The 1571-nt window shown below is 70.9% G+C and overlaps 1 protein-coding gene across 1 annotated transcript in view; it reads left to right on the top strand.

Annotated features, from left to right (window-relative positions):
* Positions 1-145: 145 nt before the first annotated feature.
* H696_01326 (hypothetical protein) overlaps positions 146-1571 on the top strand; it is a gene marked incomplete at both ends in the record, with an annotated part of 2480 nt that continues 1054 nt past the window's right edge. Inside the window, 4 exons of the mRNA XM_009495219.1 lie at positions 146-266; positions 377-451; positions 628-1046; positions 1250-1446. Coding sequence (XP_009493494.1) covers positions 146-266; positions 377-451; positions 628-1046; positions 1250-1446 — 812 coding nt within the window. The remainder of the gene's footprint in view (positions 267-376; positions 452-627; positions 1047-1249; positions 1447-1571) is intronic.

Below are 1571 nucleotides of genomic sequence, written 5' to 3' on the forward strand. Positions count from 1 at the left end.
CTTTTTCGGCCTGTCCCCCGGCGGCCCCGGGCGCGGCAGCGATGCGGCCTGCCTTGCTGTTTCCACCCGCTCCTGCCCCCGAGCTGCTGCGCCCCTCCCCCTCGCCCCGCCCCCTCCGCCCGCCCCCTCCTGTCCGCACCGCACGATGGCCTCTCCCGCTGTGATCTGCACTCTACGCCCCCGGGCCGCCGGGCCGCCGGTCGACCCGGAAACCACCTACCGGGACAGTCTCCCGGTGGCCAAGTTCTTGTTGAACTATCCGCAAGGTCCGCCCGCCTGCCCGTCCGCCGTCGCGCCACGGCGGCCCCGCTGACTGACACCCTCCCGGCCCTTGCTGGTGCCCTCGATACATGTGCCCTGCCCTGCGTGCCGGCAGGCGCCTACACCACGGCCCGGACGGTGGCCTTCGGCGAGCGCATCGTCGAATTCGAGTCGCACATGTTCCGCCTTGGTATGTGCCCCGCCGTGCTTGCACCAAGTAGATCGGGCGGATCCCCCCCCCTCCCGCCGCCGCCGGCCGCCCCGCATGCCTGACACACGCAAGCCCCGCCTCCCTTCCTTCCACTCGTCTCTCTTTCTCTTTCGCCCACTCGGGGCCTCCCCATGCGAACCGGCTGCCTTGAGCAGCCGAATCACTGCGGATGATCCACTTCGGGCCGCCCGATGCCGAGCCGGCGCACATTGCCGCGGCTTTCGCCCCGCTTCGGAGCACCCCGTCCATGGATGGCGTCGACGCCGCCACCAACGGGCTCCACACCGGGGTCGTGGCCCTGGATGAGGCGTCTCTCCTGAGGCAGGGCCTGTCCCTGGAGGAGCTGTCCTCGATGTCGCTCGCGGTGAGCCCCCGCGCCGGGGGCGCCGGCACGACCACCGACGGCCCTACTCTGGAGGAGCGCATGGCCCGGTGGCCCGCCCCCCCGGCCGCCATCGCCCGGATCTTTTGGCCCCTGCTGGGTGCCTGCCGGAGGGAGTTCTTCGCGCGGCTGAGCCCGGCCGACTCGCTCCCGGACCTGCGTCTGACACTTGTCATCTCGTGGGACAAGGCGGTGCGTATTCGCTCGGCGCTCGGGCGCCTGGCCAGCCAGCCCGCCACTCGCGCAACTGCCCTGTGTCTGTCTCTCCACACCCACACATATGGCCTCTCTCTCTCTCTCTCTCTCTCTCTCTCCCTCTCCCTCTCTGTCTCTATCTCGCTCGCGCGCGCGCGCCCCCTAACCGCCCCGGGCCCTGGGCCCATGTCCCACGCCAGGCCGACACCCCGGTCTATGCGGTCCATTGCGGCCTGCTGCCACCGGCGCCGATTGCCTACTCGGCCGTCCAGTCTTCGCGCTTTTTGAGCCCCCCCACTCCGGCTGCGGCTGGTGGCCCGGTCAGCGTGGGCGTCACGGTGGAAATCCGCGGCAACCCCCGGCTCTCGGCTGCGGCCAAGGACTGCAAGTGGATCCAGTGCGCCTGCCCCGCCCCGCCCCGCCCCCCTCCCTGCCTCTGGCCCACATGTTTATCCGCTTTTGTTTTGGGTGGCGCCCGTGCTCCCCCCTCGTCTCTGCGGGTGGGACACCTGTCCTGCTTGT

This window comes from Fonticula alba (assembly GCF_000388065.1).
Source record: "Fonticula alba strain ATCC 38817 unplaced genomic scaffold supercont2.2, whole genome shotgun sequence".
In the NCBI taxonomy this organism is placed as follows: Eukaryota; order Rotosphaerida; family Fonticulaceae; genus Fonticula; species Fonticula alba.